The sequence below is a fragment of the Eschrichtius robustus genome, chromosome 8 (assembly GCF_028021215.1).
Source record: "Eschrichtius robustus isolate mEscRob2 chromosome 8, mEscRob2.pri, whole genome shotgun sequence".
Lineage (NCBI taxonomy): Eukaryota > Metazoa > Chordata > Mammalia > Artiodactyla > Eschrichtiidae > Eschrichtius > Eschrichtius robustus.
In genome coordinates, this window is record NC_090831.1 from 110276524 (window position 1) to 110299463 (window position 22940).

A 22940-nucleotide genomic window follows, 5' to 3' on the forward strand; every position below is an offset into this window, starting at 1 on the left:
AGAGTAGATAGTAAAGTGCTCTTGTAAGAAATGCTACATCACTAGCACTCTTAAAGGCATAGAGGAAGAGACTGTGTGGAAATACACCGACATGACAACTTGGGAGTCAGAAAGTAACTCAAAAACTTGGGACTCTGAACGTGAATAAAATTCAGGAACATCATAACTAAGTCATTTCACTTCAGTTTTCCTTTTTAATCTATGTTCTTCCAATAAATGTAAAATGAACATTCTGAAGGATAGGAAAGCATTTTATCATAGCTTAATTGTCAAGGTTATTTCTCAGTGGAGCATAAAATAATGGTGCATCTCATAATTAATGGCATCTCAGATTCAATAGAACACAGTATTTCCAGCACAGAGAGAGCTGCGCTCCATTCTTGAAGAGCTCCTTCAGAACATGACCACAGCCAAACCAGAAAGCCAGAGTCTGCCAGCTTTCAATTGCTCCAGACACTGACAAGGTTCTTGCAGGCCAGCAGGGCACTGCAACATTCAAGCAACCACTTCCTGAGGCCACATTTCAGAAGGCAGTATGTCTATCTGCGTTTTAACACGCTCCTGGCTCCTAACAGGGCCAGCAAACCACAGAGGGAGACAGCATGACACACATACCCCTACAAACCAAAACACAGCTGGGATGCTAAATTTAGACCTATCAACCTTGACAGCACCCTTTTAATTACTATTTTTCCCTAATTCTCTAGAGTGATTTTTTTTTAAAACCTGGAAGTTGCCAACAGCATTTTTTGTTATTGGCCAAGTTACTCTGAGTATCATATCCGAATAATGAAACATAGATAAACTATTTTAAAGCAAAAGACCTTTAAGAATGCATATTCTCACACCTTGTTCATGTTAATGTATTTTTACCTAATTTTAAATTTTTATACTTTAGGGACTTCCCTGGTGGTCCAGTGGCTAAGACTCCACGCTCCCAGTGCAGGGGGCCTGGATTGGATCCCTGGTCAGGGAACTAGATCCCACATGCTGCAGGCAACTAAGAGTTCGCACGCCACAACTAAAGATGCCACATGCCGCAACTAAAAAAAAAGATCTCACACGATGCAACGAAGACCCGACAGAGCCAAATAAATAAATATTTTTAAAAAGTATTTAAAAACAATTTTTTTATACTTTAGAGCTAAGCATACACATAAATACATTTATATATGAATGAACTTTTAGAGATAAAAGTATATTTCAGATTGCTTGGGGACAAACTTCAAAAAATGACATAATTTCCACTTATGAATGTTCACAGACATAGACAATTATAATTACATATAACTATATAACTATGACTTGAGTCGGCAAAATATACAAAGCTGCAAACTCAATCATTAATCACAAAGTGTTTTGCCCAGGTAACAGTGGTGCTATACAAAGATGAATGAAAATGGTTCTTATCTAAAAAGCTCACAATCTATCCAAGGAATCTAGGAGGTAAAAGTCCATTCCACCATTTGCCAGACAAGAACACTAAGGCTCAGAGACATAAACTTGTCCAAGGTAAAATGGCTAGTTGCCGATCAGGTTGAGATAGAAGTCAGATCTCACTTCCAATCAGCAATCCAATAACACACGAATTTAAATAGTCTCTACTTATTAAGCAATGTTCTAGGCATCAGGTTACCCCTCAGGTAACTAGTACCCAATTCTATAGATGAGGAAACCATTGTGATTGGCCCATGGTGATTCAGGACTGACAGGTCCCAAAGCGTGAGCACCCATCACCGCACCACATTGCCTCTAACCGAGTCCACAACAACGGACATTTGCAGGCTCTGACCCTCCCTCAAAAACAGCCTGACACAGCATGAAATTAGTGCCGTATACCTGTGCTAAATTCTCCCTCCTACTTAGAATTTAATGGGGAGAAATGCAAGAGTTATTACCTTGCAATAGAGAAAAACAAAAACAAAAGCCTCCACTATCACACCTGGAAAAACAGATAAAAAGCCAACCAAAATTATACAAACTATTATAAAAGTAAATTGTGACAACCCCTTCACTTCACTGTCCAGCCCCACCAGCCTTGGGCACAACAGGAGACAGAACAAAGCCTCTGACATTAGTTTATGTTTACTGCAAGGAATCTTCAGTGACTTCTAATTAAACTGTTAAAATGTCTATACTAATGTCTCTGTGGTTAACATGTTATTTGCATACACACACATTTGTGTGTATATGTGTATACAAATAATTGCTTGTTTGCTGCCCGTTTCAACCAGGACTACAATAGAGATAATATCAGAATCCAAAGGGAGGCATTTCAAGCCCATTCACAAGGCATAGAGAAACCTTGACTGCAAGCTGTGGGAAGGTGCCAACACCTTAGTGGTGGCAAAGCTCATTGTAAATTCATCATTAAAAAGTGAAATGGCATTTGGGTTTCCAAGTTAACTCAAAAATCCTTTATAAGCCTGAAGAATTATTATAAAAACATTATTTTCAGCTGCACCCATTCTTTCCTTGGGAAAACGCATTTTGAGTTCCTTTGTCCAACAATCAGGAACTGCCCAAGAAAGGGCAGGTGACTATAGCACATAACCCCTGTCACTCTTGGGCATCACAAATTAGGGAAAGCTGAGGTTCAACACATTGCCTTCAGGTCACACACATAGAAAGGGACAGAGCTGAACAGGAGAAATGAACAGTCACCTCAGGACTTTGAGGTCTATCAATATCCATGCTCCTTCCACCAAACCACAGTCCCAGGCATTTATTTAATGCGTGTCTGAGCAACCTCTTGGGTGACACACAGGAGGGGCAGGGGGCCTATTTGAAACAACAGGAATATCTATCACCAAATCCTGGGGCCTCTGACTCTCTCAGATCTAGTAAGCCCCCCCATTCATACCTGGAAAGATCTACTGATCCAGCCCCAGGCTGAAGCACTGGGTAACACTGCTAGTTGCAGGCTAAGTGAAGAGAAATCAAATGTAATGCTTTTGCTTTAGAGAGGTGCTGAAGAAACCCTAGTAACAATCAGATCCGTGGTGAAGAACCACCCACTGCCACTACTCAAGTGAAATCAAGGTCAAGTAAATCACATCAGCCTCCCCAAAACAGTAATCTGAAGCATTCCATTTTTAAAGATAGTTGGCAATCATACGAAAAAGAAAAATGCACACATAATAATGGTAAATGTCCTAAATTACATTTGGTGACACAGTGTCAGGAAATAACTTTTATTTAAGTTATTTGATGATGCTTTCATTCAAGATTTCTTGTGGATAGATTGCATGATGAATACCTTTCGGTTACGATCTTTGTTCATTTTCAAGAGGGCTACATTTTGCATGAATGAACACACCAGAATAGGTGCTCCCTGCTGTTTCATCAACACAGAAACTACTAGTTCCGAGAGTGTGGGAGAAAAAAGAAAACCACATTACACAATTTATCTAAGGGCACATGTTTTATTAATACATATGGCTTCATAAATGCTTTAGTATAAAATAGCCTTTTAAAATGAAGTACCTGTTCATGAGAAATACAAGATCAACAGGCTGAAAAACCAACTATATCTGCCTCTCTTATTCTGAAGATGACAGAAAAATAGCACCATTCCTTCTACTTCAGCGAATGTGGCATGTCTTTTCATTAAGACAAAGCAGTGCATAATTCCCTAAAGACAAAGTTTTTCAAAAACTTATAAAATATAAAGACACTGTTCAAATATATCCAACAATGCCACCCTGCTGATACTAAAATAACTGACTGCTGAGCTCCTTTGACAGAGAACGAGGTCATAGGCTCATCAGAAGTTCCCACTCACATTCCCAAGCATCTCTGAAAGGGGTACGAATTCCCAAAGCTCTACTTCACCTACATTCTACGGAGCCAACTCAAAATTTTAAAAGAGAATAATAAATATCATCATGTAAATCCCTAAGTGTATGCTGCAAACATAGGAAGAGAAAATATACATTTGGAGATGCTTTTTAAAAATGTGACAAGAGTTCAAGAGCATTTTAACAGCTTTACTGAGATAAAATTTATATACTCTAAAATTCACCCATACAGACTGTACCGTTCAGTGCATTTTAATATTATCAATACTTGCAGAGTTGTGCAACCATCAACAGTTACTCCAATCCCCCAACCTGCACCGCCAACACCCTCAGCCCTAGGCAACCACTGATCTACTTCCTGCCTCTACAGATTTGCTTATACTGGACATTTCATAAAAATGGAATCATACACTATGTGGTCTTTTGTGACCGGCTTCTTTCACTGAACACAATGGTTTGGAGGTCAAAAGCATTTTGAAGAAGCTGGGATGCTGATGGTCATGGCACCTTCCACTCACTCATTCCATCATCAAGTGTTTCTTGAGCACCTTCCACAGGCAAGACAGATGCCACATGGGTCACAATGGGACCTGAAGGCTTTCCGGTATGAATTCTGCCCTCAAGGAGCTTACAGCAGGATAAAGATGCTAACACAGCTATAAAAAACTTTTTTTTTTTTTAATGTAGAAAACAGTGACTGCCAAGAGAAAAATATAGACAAAATACCATGTGAGTTCAGATGAAAGCAAGGTAAATAGGATCAAGAAAAGTTCTGATAAGGCAACCTTTGAGTTGATCACACACACACATACAAATAGTTAAAATCAAGTATAACAACACAGGGATGGAGGCACTTCCTAAAGAAGCAAACCCACACTCCTTAGCTCTGTTCCATCCATATTTCCTCCTGTACTCTGATCTCCCACACAGTACCTGCATTCCAAATAACTATAACTAGTTATAAGTCCCAGAAATCACTAAGCCCTTTATGATCCTAACTGCTCCACCCACCATTTCTTCTCCCAAGAAATGCCCTTCCTCCTTTCCATCATCCCCCACCATCAATCCCATCATGTCTGATTGGTGAACTCCTATTCATCCTTCAATATTCAGCTGAAATATTACCACCTCTTTCACGAAGTCTACCCTGACCTCCCCAGTTAGAGTCAGTCCTTATTCAATTCTTTATGATACATGTGTATCTCTATTACAGCTAATCTGCATTGTTCTGCTCTGTTCAGCTATGAAATCTCAGCACTTAGTATAGTGTCAGGCACATAGCCAGTACTAAATAAATGTTTGTCGGAACAAGGGCACAGAACACCAAGTGAAAGGCAAAGAGGGTAGACAAAAAGGTTGGCAGAGTCAACCCGAAGTGTGGGAAAGGGGGCAGTAAAGTAAGAGCCCTGGACACTATGTTAAACAATGAAAAAAAGAAAGGGACATTTATTGATTACCTGCTATATTTCAGCACTGATACATTATCTCATTTACTCTCCATGACAATCATATGAAATTAGTCTCTCCATCTTATCCTGGAGGAATCTGAAATAACTTATACAAGATGACATAACTATTAAGTGGCAAAAGCTCTTTGAACACTAAACATACACTCTGTGTGTTTGTGTGTGTGTGTGTGTGTGTGTGTGTGTGAGCACACACTTCTACTCACAGGTAATTCAGCTACAGCCTTTCCATTTCCTATTTGAAGAAAACGGGGGTTCATTTCCTTTGGAACTCCGTTACTGAAAGCACACAACCACATTACATCACTGCCAGCAAAGCAAAGGTGATGTTTCAGTCGGCCTTTGCATCCTCCACCCTGGGTCTGGCTAGTCCAGTACAAATCATGCCTCCTGAGGCACATCAGAAATAACATTGCAAGCCTGAGTACTACAGAAGCCTCAGTACTGTTCAACTAAAAGAATTTCACTTGGATGAAGAGAAGGTAGTTCTCAATCAAAGTATAACATGGCCTTTAAAAGTTTTAGGTCAAAGTCCTATGAGCAACAATAAGAAAAAAAAGCAATGTTAAAAATTATTGTTTTTTTAAAGTTTCACTTTGCCATTTTTGCAAATATCATTTTTGCAAAAAGATGAACCTGGGTTATGAAACAATGGTTTAATCAGTAGAGGTATAATGTTTAACAGCACAAGAAACAAAGAATTAGAGGAAGCAACTTATCATTTGTATATTTATCAGGCTTGATAAAAAATTATTTTTTAATTATACAGCCTATGTTTTTCTTAAAGATTTTTTATTAAAAAACTAATAAAATATGTCAAAGGTCAAAGAATAATCATGAAAAGAGGATTATAACCTCCCATAAACTTATAATAATCAATCTAAAATGTTTCTGAGAAAGAATATTAAAGCAACCTTTTTAGAAAAGTTGTATAAAGGTGTCACAAAAGTAGTTTATGGGCTCGATCTCATGAAATTCCCAGAGAAGTCAACATGTTATTTAGAAAAGTTAAAGAAACACATTATGCCCAGTAGGTATCTATATTAACCCACAAAATTAAACAGAAGCTGCTCGGCCATACCAGAGAAGAAGTTTCAAGAAGGAAAATGAATTGAGGGCTGTTGGAGGTATTTTGTTAAAATAATTATATTTTTTTAAATTAATTTCTTCAAATAATTATAAGGATAATATTCACAATCCATAACCTAGCTGGTTGCATTAGTGAAACAATATAAGTGTTTTGGGTGAACTGTCAATCTCAAATACTGCTTTAATATTTTTTATTTAAAACAAATCTATCCTGATTATAGCAACGGATTTTCATATCATTCCTCAGGTTCATCCTCAAAAATGACAGCGAGTAATCAATATTTTATCTTATTTTTTAAAGTCATGAGACGACCATTATGTCAACAGCAAGACTAACTGCATCTGAAGGATTTAGTGTAACCACCAAATAAGATGTAAAGCAAATCTAATATAGTTACATGAATTATTATCACTGTAGCACATGGTGATAAGGAGAAAATGGGATGTATTGGGTAAATGCCCATGTGAGCTAAGCCAAATCCTTACTTTTTCTTTTATCATTGTTAGTGCTTAGCTACTTATGCGTTTGAGCCAGCTCCCTGGTCTCCCAGGCCTCCCCTACCGGCCTAAGGGGATGCAGGCGGTGGGTCTTCCTTCCAATCCTCAACCAGAAGCCAAACCTATCCTCAACATTCCTGAGTTTCCAGACACCAAACCCTCAAGCTTCAAAGAGCTCGTCCCGAGGCCTTGAGGAAGTGAAGGAGAGCAGAGATCATCTTTTCAGTTTTGCTAGATGATAGCTGAGATGCAGCCAAATGGAAGAAGAGATGGTAAAGAGGAGCTCTTGAAGGAAGAGAAATCCCCTCAACCCTCTGAGACTTTCTTTTATTCCACATTGCCTAAACATCTGACCTCAAGAAGGCAATGTTTACCTATAGCAAAGACTGGCATATAACTGCTTTTCACCTTAGCAAGGAGAGGTCAACACCAAGGCAAGGCGAAATGAGGAAAAAAGTATCATAAAAGGAGGTCCTGAGAGGACAAATGAGTAAATGAAAGCTGTGGGATCTAAGGGAGAGTGGTCAGTAAATCACAATCACAGCACCATGTGATAAGTGCTATGATAGGAAAGGTACATACAGGGTGCTGTGCAACCCCTCAGGAGGTGCATCTAACCCAGACCTGGAATCAGAAGAAACTTCCTAAGTAAATGATTTCTAGGCAGGGATGTGAACAATGAGGAAGAGTTAGCCAGATAAAAGACAGGGAGGAGGTGAGGTGGGCTGGGGTGGGGTAGACAGTTGGAGGAACAGTGGTGAGACAGAAGAGACAACACAGAAAAAGACCAAAAGATAAGCTCAAGGACTCAAGAACTGCTAGACAGAAAGTTCAACATGACACAGGGGGGTCTGGGAGATGATGCAAGACACTACAGCAGAGATGGATTCTGCAGGACCTTGCTGGCTACGTAAAAGAAACTTAGACCTCACCTAAGAGTAAGGGGGAGCCTCTCAAGAGGAATGACATGATTGGTTTTACACTTTGGAAAGACTACTAGGGCTGCAGTGGGAACAGACTGGGGAATGTGAGACTGAAGGCAGGGACCCCAAGCGAGAGATGGTTAGAACAAGGCAGGAGAGAGAGGACAGTGGCCAGACTAGGGCAATGACACCAGGGATGGGAGAAACTGTAATACCTGAAACCAGGAAAAGGAAAATGCAGAGGAAGGTTCTACTGCTACTCATCAAATGCAGAGCAAGGCCTGTGGATGTTCCCTGAAGGATAACAGCAACAACAGGGTGAACCAGCAAAAAAAATAAAAGTAAGTCCCGCCAACAATGTCAATACACAGGGGCTTTCAGCAGCCATCTAGCTCCCCACCATACAATCTGCGAGATGTTCTAACCCCATCAGGCCTTTAAGTAAAGAAACAGCTATCGTTACTACCCTGTAATTTCAAACTCCAATCATTTGATGCTGGCTAATTAAAACGCATATTTCAATTAACCACTCAGTCAGTGGAACCAGGGCATGCACAACCAGAATACTGTCTTAAGCATGCCATAGCAATTCCAGGAAAAATTTTGAAGAACCTTACCATAATGATTCACGTGGGTTCCCAACACTTTTCAAGAAACACTCAAGTACAGTGACAGCTGTCAACAAAGTGTCAAGTAGCCCTGGGGGCAGAACAGGTTTAAAAAGAGGACTTAAAAGCACTTATTGTTACCTGGTAGCACTGACTTGGCCTAATACAGAGCACTGGACAGGTAATTCTTAATAAACCAGGGAGACAGGAAAGGGTAAATGGAAGAAATGAAATGCTGGGTCAGACTTTACTTTTTTAAATGTTTTTTACAAGGAAAAACATCATCAACAACAATAATCTACTATTTGGTTGACAGGTGGAAGGGTCAGTAGACTAATTTTGAATACCTCTGCTTGCAGTATGAAAATATTTCAAATTCTCTTGGGCAATTTATTTGAAGAGATCTGGGCCATCCAGATCATACCCTCAAAGTCTATCAAATTCCAAGAAAGGCAAAAATATGGTCAATCGAGTGTTTATTTTACAACTGGCATATTAAATTTAAATCAACAATAGTGTTTTTACATATTGTATGCCCTATACTTTATAATCCACTAGAGCTGCTTATATAACCAATGTCTGATATTTTGTTTTATAAACCTTGAAGCATGATTATAAAACATACTTTATAGTCGTTTTCTCTTTGTGGTTTATGACATATTATGAGTGAGATCCATGATTTACTTGATTGTTACACCCGATTACAACACTTGTTCTTTCAGAAAATACAATCCACTATCCCTTTAGTGTCCAAAACCCACTGCAGCAAAAAAAGGGGGAGGTTCTTTAAAACAGCTTCTCTCTTTTTCCCCTGGTCACTGAAGTTACTTCCTTCCAGCTCCTGAGTACTGTGACTCCACGGCATAACTACATTTCTAATCTACAGTATGCAACGCACATAAAAAAAGAGCTGCTTATTTCTAGTCACTTGGGCACAGGTAGGGAATTTCTGGCTCACTTGATTTCATACCACTTGGAAGCACTAATGAAAAGTAAATTATGCTACAGTAGTCGCAGGGTAGGGGCCTCTGAAGATTTAATAAAAGGCAGCTGAGGCACCAGTGGTCAATCAGTTAACTAAGAAATCAAAGGGCAGAAGTTCCAAGTCACAGAAAATTCTGGAAGATGTGACTCACTGATATTTCAGGTCCTACTCAGCTTCTCTCCCTGTAATTCCTTTCCTCTTCTGCTGCAGCTTTTGCTCTTCTGTGTGACTCCCCTTTCAACCATCCCAAAATACCATAGAATATACACTATACTGTCAATGATCTGTTCCATTTTTTTTTAAGTTTTCTATGCTCTCTTCTCAATTTCAAAATAGTTTAAGTTTGTGCTGGTTTCTTAAATACGACACAAAGAGTGATGAATCAAGTGGCACAGGGGAAAGCGCCCTAGACTAGGGGAAAAAGGACAGAAGTGTGAGTCTGCCACTAATCAGCCATGTGGCCTCAGTCACCAACTCTACCCAAATCCTCCTCTGCCTTTGCCACTTCTACCTCGACTGTGTCTCAGCTGTCTTCCCTGTCTCGGACTTCCAACTAATGCTGTACATTATCCACTTGTACCATTTCACCTCTCCTGCTCACAAAGCTTCTGTTTTACCCTCCACAGCCTCAAGTAGCTAAAGATAACTTTTTTTTTTGGCTATAGGGCCAGTTAAGGACAAATAAAAATGCTTATGAGCCTGCTTATTTTTTCAAGAAAATGAAAATGGCTTCATTTAGTGCTATGGTGGAAAACACATATTCTTACCATTTATATTTGTTAAATATAAAAATATCAATGAGAAAATCAACACTGCATTTTTAGCCATAAAAATGTTATTAATAACTGAGTATATCTGAAAAGTATCAACTAATGCAACTTTCTAAACTTGCACCCTAAATTTAAATGAAAACTGCTCAGAAGCCACTAGGCCCAAAGGATAAGATTAAACTCCTTAACTTCCCCAACCTTCCCAACCATGAGACCCCCACTAGAACCCTTTATCTGGTCTGTGCAGTGACTCTGCCAGGAAAACCTTCAACACCAATGCCCCCACCCCTCTCATCCTCAAGGTCGGGCTCAAGTCCACTTCCCCTGATGGCCTGCCTGCCCAAGTTCTTGACCTTCTTTCTCTGAAGTCCTAAAGCACTTCCTAGACCTCTTATATATTCTATCTCACTTACATATTCATTCACCTACTCCAAAATCCTACCTGAGCAGGTGAAGAGTACTACGTCAGTACTTATTCACTACACTATAATGTTAAACATGATTTGACCAAACTAATAGTTCCTTGAAGTCAAAGATCACTTCCATTGCTAATATTTGTTGACTGCTAAGAGTTCAACCATCCATTAAATGTAGATCGTTTATGGATTTCTTTTTAAGAACAGAATATAGTGACAAGAGAATGTGATCTAAATCATACCTTTAAATCAATAGTGTATACATTTCTTCCTTTCAGGAAGTGTTAGTGCACATGCAAAAAAAAGGGCAGTGTCGAGACACTGGCATCAACAAACTGTCACATCTTAAAAGTTGGAAACCGAGATACTGCAACTCCCTTCAGTTCTTGTAACTCAAGTCAGAGGAACAAGCACAGCTTGTTACTGTGAACTCTCCCTACAATGTTAGGTCTAAATGAGCCTTAAAGAGCTATTTAAAAATAACTAGGAGGGCCAGATTCTGGGAGAAGAATACATAGAACATATAGACAAATCTGCTTCCCTAAACTGGCTGTTTAGTTTGGGCTATGCTATTTCCTGCTTATATTGGTTTCCTGCAATTTGTTAAGGCTGCCAAATACTTAGTGATCTCAGTGATATACTTAAAGCAAATCAGCAAATCTTTCTTATTTTTCCCAATGACAAGAAATGTACAGAGAAACTTGCACAGTGAGGATAACAATAAAAGTGAGTTCATTCGTCTTTTTACCCAGATTCATCATTTTAATCTGGTTGCTAGCGGTTTAGGTAACCAACAAATAGCCTCCTAATAACATTCCTGCCTGATTTTTCATATCGACTTGGGGACAGACTTTCTTCAGCAATAAGCAGGATCAAACATGAGAAGTCTGACCTCACTATAAGCCAGAAAAACTAAGGGATCAAGGTGGAAAGGAAAAAAAATCAATATTCAACACTGATTTTTAAAATCAAAAAAGGCAAGATGTTAATGAAAACGTAAGTTTATAACTGTGCAAGGTATCCCTTTATGTCAGCCTAAAAAAAAAAAAAAAAAATTCCCTGATATAAAAGCAAAGCAGCTACATTAGCGTCCACGCAGTAGGAGCTCCCAAGAATTGCTGCCACCAGTGCCTGTGTCCCCAGCATGAGCCACAGTCACCCCCTGCCCCCACCTCTCCAGGACACCCTCCAAGACCAGCAGACCCAACATACTCCATGAAGATGAGCTAACACACCTTAATGAAGACAGTAGCAATCATTTAAAACATTAATTATCATTTCTCTGGTGTTTTTCTCCCCAGCTCAATCATAAGCTCCAGGAGAAATTGTGCCTGTCTTGTTCATCACTGTATATCCTCAGCAGTAGTAGAGGGTTGAGCACACAGTAAATGCTTATATTAAGAAATAATATAGACAGCAACAGTCAGGGCTACCCACCACCAGTCCCTCCCATCAGGAAACTTGCACAAGCCTCTTAGATAGCCTCATCCACCAGAGGGAAGACAGCAGAAGCAAGACCTACAATCCTGCAGACTGTAGAACAAAAACCACATTCACAGAAAGACAGACAAGATGAAAAGACAGAGGACTATGTACCAGATGAAGGAACAAGATAAAACCCCAGAAAAACAACTAAATGAAGTGGAGATAGGCAACCTTCCAGAAAAAGAACTCAGAATAATGACAGTGAAGATGATCCAGGACCTCGGAAAAAGAATGGAGGCAAAGATCAAGAAGATGCAAGAAATGTTGAACAAAAGACCTAGAAGAATTAAAGAACAAACAAACAGAGATGAACAATACAATAACTGAAATGAAAACTACACTAGAAGTAATCAATAGCAGAATAACTGAGGCAGAAGAACGGATAAGTGACCTGGAAAACAGAATGGTGGAATTCACTGCTGTGGAACAGAATAAAGAAAAAAGAATGAAAACAAATGAAGACAGCCTAAGAGACCTCTGGGACATTAAAGGCAACAACATTCGCATTATAGGGGTCCCAGAAGGAGAAGAGAGAAAGGACCAGAGAAAATATCTGAACAGATTATAGTAGAAAACTTCCCTAACATGGGAAAGGAAATAGCCACCCAAGTCCAGGAAGCACAGCGAGTCCCATACAGGATAAACCCAAGGAGAAACACGCCGAGACACATAGTAATCAAAGTGGCAAAAATTAAAGACAAAGAAAAATTACTGAAAGCAGCAAGGGAAAAATGACAATTAACATACAAGGGAACTTCCATAAGGTTAACAGCTGATTCTCAGCAGAAACTCTACAAGCCAGAAGGGAGTGGCACGATATACTTAAAGTGATGAAAGGGAAGAACCTACAACTAAGATTACTCTACCCAGCAAGGATCTCATTCAGATTCGATGCAGAAATCAAAAGCTTTATAGACAAGCAAAAGCTACGAGAATTCAGCACCACCAAACCAGCTCTACAACAAATGCTAAAGGAACTTCTCTAAGTGGGAAACACAAGAGAAGAAAAGGACCTACAAAAACAAACCCAAAACAATTAAGAAAACGGTCATAGGAACATACATATCAATGATTACCTTAAACGTGAATGGATTAAATGCTCCAACCAAAAGACACAGGCTTGCTGAATGGATACAAAAACAAGACCTATATATATGCTGTCTACAAGAGACCCACTTCAGACCTAGGGACACATACAGACTGAAAGTGAGGGGATGGAAAAAGATATTCCATTCAAAAAGGAAATCAAAAGAAAGCTGGAGTAGCAATACTCATATCAGATAAAATACAGTAAAATATAGAATGTTACAAGAGACAAGGAAGGACACTACAGAATGATCAAGGGATGAATCCAAGAAAAAGATGTAACAATTATAAATATATATGCACCCAACATAGGAGCACCTCAATACATAAGGCAACTGCTAACAGCTATAAAAGAGGAAATCGACAGTAACACAATAATAGTGGGGGACTTTAACACCTCACTTCCACCAATGGACAGAGCATCCAAAATGAAAATAAATAAGGAAACAGAAGCTTTAAGTGACACAATAGACCAGATAGATTTAATTGATATTTATAGGACATTCCATCCAAAAACAGCAGATTACACGTTCTTCTCAAGTGCGCACGGAACACTCTCCAGGACAGATCACATCTTGGGTCACAAGTCAAGCCTCAGTAAAGTTAAGAAAATTGAAACCATATCAAGCATCTTTTCTGACCACAACGCTATGAGATTAGAAATGAAGTACAGGGAAAAAAACGTAAAAAACACAAACACATGGAGGCTAGACAATACGTTACTAAATACCCAAGAGATCACTGAAGAAATCAAAGAGGAAATAAAAAAATACCGAGGGACAAATGACAATGAAAACACGACAATCCAAAACCTATGGGATGCAGCAAAAGCAGTTCTAAGAGGGAAGTTTACAGCTATACAAGCCTACCTCAAGAAACAAGAAAAATCTCAAATAAACAATCTAACCTTACACCTAAAGGAACTAGAGCAAGAAGAACAAACAAAACCCAAAGTTAGCAGAAGGAAAAAAATCATAAAGACCAGAGCAGAAATAAATGAAATACAAACAAAGAAAACAATAGCAAAGATCAATAAAACTAAAAGCTGGTTCTTTGAGAAGATAAACAAAATTGATAAACCATTAGCCAGACTCATCAAGAAAAACAGGGAGAGGACTCAAATCAATAAAATTAGAAATGAAAAAGGAGAAGTTACAACAGACACCACAGAAATACAAAGCATCTTAAGAGACTACTACAAGCAACTCTATGCCAATAAAATGGACAACCTGGAAGAAATGGACAAATTCTTCCAAAGGCAGAACCTTCCAAGACTGAACCAGGAAGAAACAGAAAATATGAACAGACCAATCACAAGTAATGAAATTGAAACTGTGATTAAAAATCTTCCAACAAACAAAAGTCCAGGACCAGATGGCTTCACAGGTGAATTCTATCAAACATTTAGAGAAGAGCTAACACCCATCCTTCTCAAACTCTTCCAAAACAATTGCAGAGGAAGGAACACTCTCAAACTCATTCTATGAGGCCACCATCACCCTGATACCAAAACCAGACAAAAATACTACAAAAAAAGAAAATTAGACCAATATCACTGATGAATATAGATGCAAAGATCCTCAACAAAATACTAGCAAACAGAGTCCAACAACACATTAGAAGGATCATACACCATGATCAAGTGGGATTTATCCCAGGGATGCAAGGATTCTTCAAAATATACAAATCCATCAATATGATACACCATATTAATAAATTGAAGAATAAAAACCATAAGATCATCTCAATAGATGCAGAAAAAGCTTTTGACAAAATTCAACACCCATTTATGATAAAAACTCTCCAGAAAGTGGGCAGAGAGGGAACCTACCTCAACATAATAAAGGCCATATACAACAAACCCACAGCAAACATCATTCTCAATGGTGAAAACCAGAAAGCATTTACTCTAAGATCAGGAACAAGACAAGGATGTCCACTCTCACCACTATTATTCAACATAGCTTTGGAAGTCCTAGCCACGGCAATCAGAGAAGAAAAAGAAATAAAAGGAATACAAATTGGAAAAGAAGAGGTAAAACTGTCACTGTCTGCAGATGACATGATACTATACATAGAGAATCCTAAAGATGCCACCAGAAAACTACTAGAGCTAATCCATGAATTTGGTAAAGTTGCAGGATACAAAATTAATGCACAGAAATATCTTGCATTCCTATACATTAATGATGAAAAATCTGAAAGAGAAATTAAGGAAACACTCCCATTTACCACTGCAACAAAAAGAATAAAATACCTAGGAATAAACCTACCTAGGGAGAAAAAAGACCTGTATGCAGAAAACTATAAGACACTGATGAAAGAAATTAAAGATGATACCAACAGATGGAGAGGTATACCATGTTCTTGGATTGGAAGAATCAATATTGTGAAAATGACTATACTACCCAAAGCAATCTACAGATTCAGTGCAATCCCTATCAAATTACCAATGGCATTTTTTACAGAACTAGAACAAAAAATCTTAATTTGTATGGAGACACAAAAGACCCCGAAGAGCCAAAGCAATCTTGAGCGGAAAAGACGGAGATGGAGGGATCAGACTCCCTAACTTCAGACTATACTACAAAGTTACAGTAATCAAGACAATATGGTACTGGCACAAAAACAGAAATATAGATCAATGGAACAAGATAGAAAGCCCAGAGATAAACCCACGCACCTATGGTCAACTAATCTATAACAAAGGAGGTAAGGATATACGATGGAGAAAAGACAGTCTCTTCAATAAGTGGTGCTGGAAAAACTGGACAGCTACATGTAAAAGAATGAAATTAGAACACTCCTTAACACCATACACAAAAATTAACTCAAAATGGATTAGAGACCTAAATGTAAGACCGGACACTATAAAATTCTTAGAGGAAAACATAGGAAGAACACTCTTTGACATAAATCACAGCAAGATCTTTTTTGATCCACCTCCTAGAGTAATGGAAATAAAAACAAAAATAAACAAATGGGACCTAATGAAACTTCAAAGCTTTTGCACAGCAAAGGAAACCATAAACAAGAGGAAAAGACAACCCTCAGAGTGGGAGAAAATATTTGCAAACGAATCAACGGACAAAGGATTAATCTCCAAAATATATAAACAGCTCATGCAGCTCAATATTAAAAAAACAAACAATCCAATCCAAAAATGGGCAGGAGACCTAAATAGACATTTCTCCAAAGAAGACATATAGATGGCCGAGAAGCACATGAAAAGCTGCTCAGCATCACTAATTATTAGAGAAATGCAAATCAAAACTACAATGAGGTATCACCTCACACCAGTCAGAATGGGCATCATCAGAAGATCTACAAACAACAAATGCTGGAGAGGGTGTGGAGAGAAGGGAACCCTCTTGCACTGTTGGTGGGAATGTAAATTGTTACAGCCACTATGGAGAACAGGATGGAGGTTCCTTAAAAAACTAAAAATAGAATTACCACATGATCCAGCAATCCCAGTACTGGGCATATACCCACAGAAAACCACAGTTCAAAAAGACACATGCACCCCAATGTTCATTGCAGCACTGTTTACAATAGCTAGGTCATGGAAGCAACCTAAATGCCCATCGACAGACAAATGGATAAAGAAGATGTGGTACATATATACAATGGAATATAACTCAGCCATAAAAAGGAACGAAACTTGGTCATTTGTTGAGACGTGGATGGATCTAGAGAGTGTCATACAGAGTGAAGTCAGTCAGAAAGAGAATAACAAATATCGTATATTAACATATGTATGTAGAACCTAGAAAAATGGTATAGATGAACCAGTTTGCAGGGCAGAAATTGAAACACAGATGTAGAGAATAAATGTATGGACACCAAGGGGGGAAAGCCGTGGGGGGATGGGGGTGGTGGTGTGATGAATTGGGCGATTGGGATTGACATGTATACACTGATGTGTATGAAACTGATGACTAATAAGAACCTGCTGTATAAAAAAACGTAAAATAAAATTTAAAAATTAGAAAAAACAAAAGCAAACCAACGTAGCTGAGATAGCACATAACACAGCAAAGAATCTGAGGCAGCAAGGACACAGTTAAGTTCTTTAGAGCACGTTCATTTATTAAAGTGGCATTACAATATGCTGTGTGTCACACAGTATATTATTTTGCCTAAACAGCTTTACATGCAAATACTTACTGCAATGAGTCACTGATCTGGTTCTTGGTTGGGCAAAAAATAGTTTCAGTAAAGTCTTTAAAGGAAATCACTTTCTTACAGCATAAATTATGTTCTCAAAACTGTATGTATGACAAAACTTAGTTCTTATACACAGAAATCCTTGCGCTCTCAGTCACACATATGGATAGCCTAGGGGGCTGGTATGAATTAGAGTTCTGCAAGGAAGAAAGCATTTTAACAAATATTAAAAATTCAACTCACATTTAATATATAATTTACCTGACATTGAAAAATGTAGAAAAGGCTGGTGACATTTTTATCAATATTATTTTTGTAGACTTGAAAAATTATTTCATAACACATCTAAATTATAAATCTTAAGAAATCTATTATTGGGTACTAACTAAAACCCCAAACGCAGAAGAGAACATTAACCTTGAGGTTGTGTACTTTTATAAACATATTCTTTAAATTTTAAGAAGAATAAATCTTTGTTAATTTGCACAATCATTGTCTAACCGCATTCTGAACCTAAAGGCAAGATCACTTCAAATTAGTATGTCAAATATTAGTTATTTTCTTAGGTTGGACTGGAATGGGTAACGGAAATATTCTCAAAGAGCCTGAGCTATTAGCCTTGTTGAGCTTTTTTCACATCAAAGTGCAGACAGAAAAAGCAACTATTTGTATGGCATATGAGGGTACAGAGGTGCTCACCAGCTACCCTGAATCTAACAAATCAATTCCTCCAGTACACTCATAACACACAGGTTAGGAAGCTGTGCTAAAGACTGAGGTGAAGACAGTAGACCTCAGGGAAATATTTCCTGGCATCCATTTACCCACAATCCTGGGGGAGCTGGGATGTGGAAAAGGCAGGAAACTAGATTCACAAACACACAGAGCTGTCTAGCTCCACAACCTCAGTCACCACATCATTAAAATCACCTGATGAAGCTCACAAGGGCACGCATTGATAAAATCTAGACTAAAGCTGGGCAAGAGAACTTTCTGCAATGATGAAAATGTCCTATACTGCCCTGTCCAATATGGCGGCCACTAGCTGCAGGTGGTCACTGAGCACTGAAGGGTGACTAGTGTGACACAAGAGACGAAATTTTTATTTTATTTCATTTTAATTAATTTTAATTTAAATATTAATAGCCACATGTGATTAATGGCTACCATTTAGAGAGTGTAGTTCTAGCCTGACCAACAAAACACAAGGTGGCATTCAAAGAGTTTTCAGTGCCCAGGCTGGTCATGGACCAAAGAGTTCATCAGTCATGTCAAACCGAGAAACAGGAAGGGATGGATCTCTCAGCAGAGGCAGAACTTATCTCAACGTCAGTGTCACACTCTGCAGGCCACACCATAAGCATTTACAGAAAGCCTCCCCACCCACACCCACTCTTTCAAAGTATCCTTTTAAGAAACCAACCCAAGAAGGAAAACACTTCCTCTCCTTCAACTCACTGTTGTATAAGAGCAAATATGGGAGAAAGCTAGAAGAACCAACAATCACCTACAGAAAGGTGCTTTCCTAAACTCAAGCAGAACATCACTAAAAAGCAGCTCTTTCCCTCCAACTAGTTTCTGTCACATCCTTTCTACAAATGAAGCAAGATGTCATTCAAATGATAATAAAACAGAGTGGTTTACTGCATTTGCTCTGGAGTCAAACAGACTTGAATTCAAGTATCACCTCCACTGCTCACCAGCTGTGTGACTTTGGGCAAGATAATTAATCACTTCAAGTCTCAATTTCCTTCCATGTAAAACGGCTTAATACAGTACCTTCTTCAAAGGATTATACAGATTACACAAACTAGACATAAAGGATTTAACAGAGTAGCTGGCACATAATAAACATTACTTAAATGTTATTTATTACTATTCCATCATTAGTTCACCATCACCATCCTATCTCCTTAACAAAGTAGGTAGAAAAGAAATCTACCTAGGGACTTCCCTGGTGGTCCAGTGGTAAGGAAGCCGCCTTCCAATGCAGGGGACACGGGTTCAATCCCTGGTCGAACCCATTAAGATCCCACATGTCGTGGGGGAAGTAAGTCCACATGCCACAACTACTGAGCCTGCACGCCTCAACTAGAGAGCCTGTATGCCATAAACTACAGAGCCCACGCACTCTGGAGCCAGTGTGCCACAACTTGAGAGGAGCCCGCGCACCACAATGAAAGAGCCCGCATGCCTCAATGAAGAGCCTGCATGCTGCAACTAAGACCCGACGCAGCAAGAATAAAATAAATAATTTTTTTTAAAAAAGGAAAAAAAGAAATCTACCTAGAACAAAGCATATTTTAGATCAAATTCCAATTTTTAAAATATCTATATGTCAAAACATGATGTTGGAAAAGCAGAAAGGGACAAGTCATGGTGTACCTCAGAAGCCAAGAAAAGCAATTCAAATTATATTCTAAGTACCATTGAGATCTACCACTAGGATATGATAATGAGCTGATGTATTTTTTTAAAGATTGCTGAGGCCTCTGTGTGCTTGGGAGAGCATAGAGGGAGGACAAGAGTGGAAGTAAGGACCCAGTTAAGAGGCTTCAGCAAAAGACAAGGTAAGAGATGGTGGTTACCTCGATTGGAGCTGCAGCAGTAAAGATGGACAAGCAAAGAACATATCCAAACATATTTTGGAGATGGAGCTGACAAGACTAAGCTAATGGTCTAATGTAAGAATTAAGAAAGGGACTTCCCTGGTGGTGCAGTGGTTAAGAATCCACCTGCCAATGCAGGGGACACGGGTTCGAGCCCTGGTCCCGGAAGATCCCACGTGCCACAAGCAACTAAGCCCACGCGCCACAACTACTGAGCCTGTGCTCTAGAGCCCGTGAGCCACAACTGCTGAGCTGACATGCCACAACTACTGAAGCGCACGCCTAGAGCCCCTGCTCCATGACAAGAGAAGCCACCACAATGAGAAGCCCATGCACCACAATGAAGAGTAGCCCCCGCTCACCGCAACTAGAGAAAGCCCACATGCAGCAACGAAGACCCAACGCAGCCAAAAATAAAAAATAAATAAAATTTTTAAAAGATTTGTAATCCCGATTATAAAAAAATAAAATAAATTAAAATAATTTTTAAAAAAGAATTAAGAAAAAAAGAGGAAACAAGGATGAATCCCAGTGCCATTTACTGGGAAAGATAAAGAGGAGAAGCGACTCTGAAGAAGAATAAAAAGGTTTGTTTTGGATCTGCTAAGTTGAAGAATTTTAAGTGGAGATGTGAAGTAAACAATTGTTGGAGTCAAGTTTCAAGGAGAGGTCAGGGCTAGAGATACAATTTTGGGAGTCACGGGCATCTACACAATGATTCAAAAGGCATACAATTTGATGACATTAGTGGAAATCAGCAAAGAAGACTAGACTGAGGATGCAAGTAAGGTAGAAGGAAAACCAAGAGCGTGGCCCAGAAGCCAACAAAAGGGTTTCCAGCAGACGGGGTGGTCACTTTCTATCTAACCTTAATGAACGATGAACACTTCTTAATGCTAAACAAAAAGTTTGCAAAGGACAAGAACTATTTCTTATTCATCTTGGCACCTTCTGCTCTAAACACATCAGAAGTTCAACTCACAGTTACTGACTTAATGATTAGTAGGAGGGTCACAAATGCCCCCAAGTGAATGGCATTTGGGCAGCATCTCATCTTCCTCAAGGTATTTCAGTCTGTAGCCAGATTTACCACACAATACCCCTTTCTAATAAATAATGAAAATTCTCGTTTAGTTAATTCTCCAAGATTAATCATCTCAACTATTTTCTCATTGCCATTTCACCAAAAAACAGCATGTCCATCTATCAAATTTAGCAGCAATAAGAACAGTGCTAGACACATAGCAGGTGCTCAATAAATATGAGCTGGATGAATAAATGGACAGGGTAAGAAAGAAAAGGAAAGAGAAACAGTCTCTTATCCTACAGGATAAGAGAGATAAAATGAGACAATAATTCTCTATGGATTTCATTTAACATCATATTTTCCTCAATAATTAAGACTATGAAGGAATAAACTTAACAAACTTAAAGAAATCTATTAAATAGTAAAATCATTAGAGATTTTCATCTGGAAACAATAAATCAATATTTTCTAAGTTCAATTTTTTTTAATAAATATTTACTCCCAAACCTCTCATATCCCTATAATTAATTCATTTTACACAAAAAGATATGAAATAACCTTCCAAAGCCTAACAGAGGATTCAGGAGCTGGAAGAGAAAAAACATTCCCAAAGGCTGTTGGAAAGTAGATTCATTCTATTTTTAGTTCAAAGAATTTTAAAAGAAACCCTGGTACTAACCAATACAGTCGCCCTTCCGTACCTGCAGGTTCCACATCCACAGATTCCACCAACCACAGGTTGAAAATATTCAGGAAAATAAAAAAATTCCAGAAAATCCCAGAAAGCAAAACTTGAATTTGCCATGCAGGCAATTATTTACTTGGCATTTACAGTGTATTAGGTATCATAAATAATCTAGAGATGATTTAAAGTATATGGGAGGATGTGCATAGGTTATAAGCAAGTACTACCCATTTTATATAAAGGACTTGCACATCCATGGATTTGGGTATCCAAGGGGGTCCTGGAACCAATACCCATGGATACCAAAGGAAGACTATTCCCCCATAAAAAGTCGAACATCCAAAAAACAAAAGACAGAAGTGCAGAAGAACTTGACTACTGAGTGAACTTTACCACTTATAATTTTTCTGCTAAGAACTCAGAAATTAGAATTCTGAAATACCTGAGGCACCATAAGCACCGGAATACCGCTGAGACTTTGGACCAGATGGAGAGGTTTCCTTCATACGATCAATCACATTTTCCGAAAGCTGAAAAAGCAACGTCAAAATAAAATCAATTATAAAAGAACAAGAAAGAAAACAGTGCAATAGCATCCAAGTAATTCAGCCATCCATATCAATATGTATAACAAATGCCCTGAAGAAATTAGACTAAATCTAATAGCTATAACACTAAAAGCAAATAAGAACGGTTTTAAGATTTCAAGATGCACCCCACAGCACTACTTCATTTCTTCTAATGCACTGCTAATTGCTCATTATAAATAACTCTTTTCCTCATTTTATACTGTGCACTAAATTGTAATCTCTGAGAAAATGTAAGCCATCAGAACTCCTTCGACTTTCCTCCCCACTTCTACAAATTAAGCTTGCAGCAGGCCTTAACTCCTTCTTTCCCTCCAGCCCCAAATGAAATGGTGTCCCTCCCTCCCTCCCGTTCAAGGCTAACCACAAACAATCCCTCTTTCAACAGATTTCATTATGCACCAACTTTGTGCCAGCCAACTATGGGTGGCTGAAGTCATCAAGGTGCTTAAAGTCAAGAAGAGACAATCATCATGCATTTAAATATAATGGGAAGGATGTTACTTAAGTCAGTTGGCCTGTAACGGAAGGACAGACAGCACAATGGGCAGATGGGCAGGGCATCTAGACAGGCTGTGGGAGTGGGGTTGAGCAGGGGGCTGAGAAGGATGAAGAGTACTTAGAAAGAGAAGGAGTAGGGTAAGAGTACTCTAAGAAGACGGTACTGCATGAAGCTACAGTTAAGCAGCAGGGCTTATCGGCACAGCAAGGGAAAATATCAAGCAGGCAGTTGGCA

General features: G+C 38.7%; 1 protein-coding gene across 1 annotated transcript in view; it reads right to left on the bottom strand.

The window, feature by feature from the left end:
- CHCHD3 (coiled-coil-helix-coiled-coil-helix domain containing 3) overlaps positions 1-22940 on the bottom strand; it is a 286866-nt gene that overhangs the window by 253350 nt on the left and 10576 nt on the right. Inside the window, exon 2 of the mRNA XM_068549475.1 lies at positions 22060-22147. Within this exon, the coding sequence (XP_068405576.1) occupies positions 22060-22147 (88 nt within the window). The remainder of the gene's footprint in view (positions 1-22059; positions 22148-22940) is intronic.